Source organism: Malurus melanocephalus, unplaced genomic scaffold (genome assembly GCF_030028575.1).
Source record: "Malurus melanocephalus ecotype Western Australia unplaced genomic scaffold, MMel_1.1 scaffold_3078, whole genome shotgun sequence".
In the NCBI taxonomy this organism is placed as follows: domain Eukaryota; kingdom Metazoa; phylum Chordata; class Aves; order Passeriformes; family Maluridae; genus Malurus; species Malurus melanocephalus.
In genome coordinates this window covers 117-2,486 of record NW_026626310.1, presented here as the reverse complement: position 1 = coordinate 2,486, position 2,370 = coordinate 117, and the positions used below count along the sequence as shown (strand labels likewise).

Below are 2,370 nucleotides of genomic sequence, written 5' to 3'. Positions count from 1 at the left end.
GGTCATGATGGGAATGGCGGCCATGGTGGGGAGGTCATGGTCAGGAGGCCATGGTGGGGTGGCCATGTTGGACAGGGCGGCCATGATGGGGAGGCCATGTTGGGAATGGTGGCCATGATGGGGAGGGCATGATGGGGAGGCCATGTTGGGAATGGTGGCCATGATGGGGAGGGCATGATGGGGAGGCCATGTTGGGAATGGTGGCCATGTTGGACAGGGAGAGGCCATGATGGGGACGCCATGTTGTGGCAGACATGTTGCACAGCAAGGTGGCCATGTTGGGTGGGATGGGGAGGTCATGTTGGGTGGGGCAGTGGCCATGCTGGACGGGAAGGTGGCCATGTTGGGCCACTCCCATTTTAAAAATAAACCCAAAAATCTGGCTAAAACTGCCAAAATTCTATCTAAAACGCCCAAAACCCTGTGTAAAACACTCTAAATCCTGTGTAAAACCCCAAAAACCCTGACTAAAACCAATATCCCGGCTAAAATCCCCAAAATCCCCCGTAAAACCCCCAAAATCCTGCAAAATTCTGCTAGAACCCCCAAAATTCTGTGTAAAACCCCTCAACATCCAGCCTAAAACCAAAATCCCCTGTAAAACCCCCAAAATCCTGCAAAATTCTGGTTAAAAGCCCCAAAATTCTGTGTAAAACACCTGAAATATTGGCTAAAGAGCCCAAAATGCCAGGCTGGTGCATCTTGGACAGCATGGCGGCCATATTGGACACCATGGCGGCCATATTGGATGGTGTGGCAGCCATATTGGATAGGCCCTGCCGCCATCTTGAACACAACCCGTGTAACAAAAAACCCCCAAAATCCCACCCAAAACCCTCAAAATTCCGTATAAAACCCCCCAAAATCTCGGCCCCGCCCCAAAAAAAGCCCCGCCCACCTTCTTGCTCTGCTGCTCCTTGGTGGACTGCTGACTCAGCAGGCTCTCGATCTCCAGGTCCNGCCCCCCGAGGGGCGTGGCCTCGCGAGCGCTCCCCGCCCCCCGAGCTGCCCCGCGGCCCCGCCCCCGACGCCAGCGCCGACCGCCTCTTCCCGCCACAGGTGAGAAATTCCATTTTCTGGTTTAAAAAATTAATTTTTGGGTGTGTTTTGTTGGTTTTTGTGTTTTTCTGGGGTTTTTTTGGGGTGATTTCCTCGTTTCGAGCGTTTTCTGAGGTGATTTCAGCATTTCCCGCCTTTTTGGAGGTGATTCCGCCATTTTGTGATGCGATTTTTCAGTTTTTGAGGCGATTTTGCTGTTTTTACCCCAATTTTCCCGTTTTTTTATCCCAATTTGTGGTTTTTACCTGATTTTCCTGTTTCTTACCCTGATTTTCCCGTTTTTTACCCCAATTTTCCTGTTTTTTACCTGATTTTCCTGTTTTACCCAATTTTCCCATTTTTTACCCGATTTTGATGGGGGTTTTTTTGGTTTTTGGGTGGTTTTTGTGTTATTTTGGGTTTTTTTGGGTGATTTCCTCGTTTCGAGCGTTTTCTGAGGTGATTTCAGCGTTTCCCGCCTTTTTGGAGGTGGATTCCGCCATTTTCTGAGGCGATTTTTCAGTTTTTTGAGGCGCTTTTGCTGATTTTTTATTTGATTTTGCTGTTTTACCCCAATTTTCCCGTTTTTACCCAATTTTCCCGTTTTTTACCCCAATTTAGTGGATTTGCTGTGACATTCGCTACCTGGACGTGTCGATCCTGGGTAAATTCGCTGTGGTGATGGCGGATCCGCCCTGGGACATCCACATGGAGTTGCCCTACGGGACCCTGACGGACGACGAAATGCGGCGCCTCAACATTCCCGTTTTGCAGGACGAGGGGTTCCTGTTCCTATGGGTCACTGGAAGGTCGGGATTGACCCCAATTCATCGGAATTTACCCCAAATTCATCGTCACCCTGGAACCCCCCCAAATCCGCCCCAAACCCATTGGGATTTACCCCAAAATTATCGGGATTGACCCCAAATCCATCGGGATTTACCCCAAATTTATTGGGATTTACCCCAAATCCACCCCAAATTTATTGGGATTGACCCCAAATTCATCGGGATTTACCCCAAATCCACCCCAAATTCATCAGGATTTACCCCAAATTCATTGGGATTGACCCCAAGTTCACCGGGATTGACCCCAAATCCATTGGGATTTTCCCCAAATTCTTTGGGATTTACCCCAAATGTGCCCCAAATTCATTGGGATTCACCCCAAATTTATTGGGATTTACCCCAGATTTATTGGGATTGACCCCAAATTTATCGGGATTCACCCCAAATCCACCCCAAATCCATTGGGATTTACCCCAAATCCGCCCCAATGCGGCGCCTCAACATCCCCGTTTTGCAGGATGAGGGGTTCCTGTTCCTATGGGTC

At 49.2% G+C, this 2,370-nt stretch overlaps 1 protein-coding gene across 1 annotated transcript in view; it reads left to right on the top strand.

The window, feature by feature from the left end:
- Positions 1–1,847, top strand: part of METTL3 (methyltransferase 3, N6-adenosine-methyltransferase complex catalytic subunit) — a gene marked incomplete at its 3' end in the record, with an annotated part of 7,901 nt that extends 6,054 nt beyond the window's left edge. The window contains exons 5-6 of the mRNA XM_057388979.1: positions 956–1,059; positions 1,660–1,847. Of these exons, the coding sequence (XP_057244962.1) occupies positions 956–1,059; positions 1,660–1,847 (292 nt within the window). The remainder of the gene's footprint in view (positions 1–955; positions 1,060–1,659) is intronic.
- Positions 1,848–2,370: the final 523 nt, after the last annotated feature.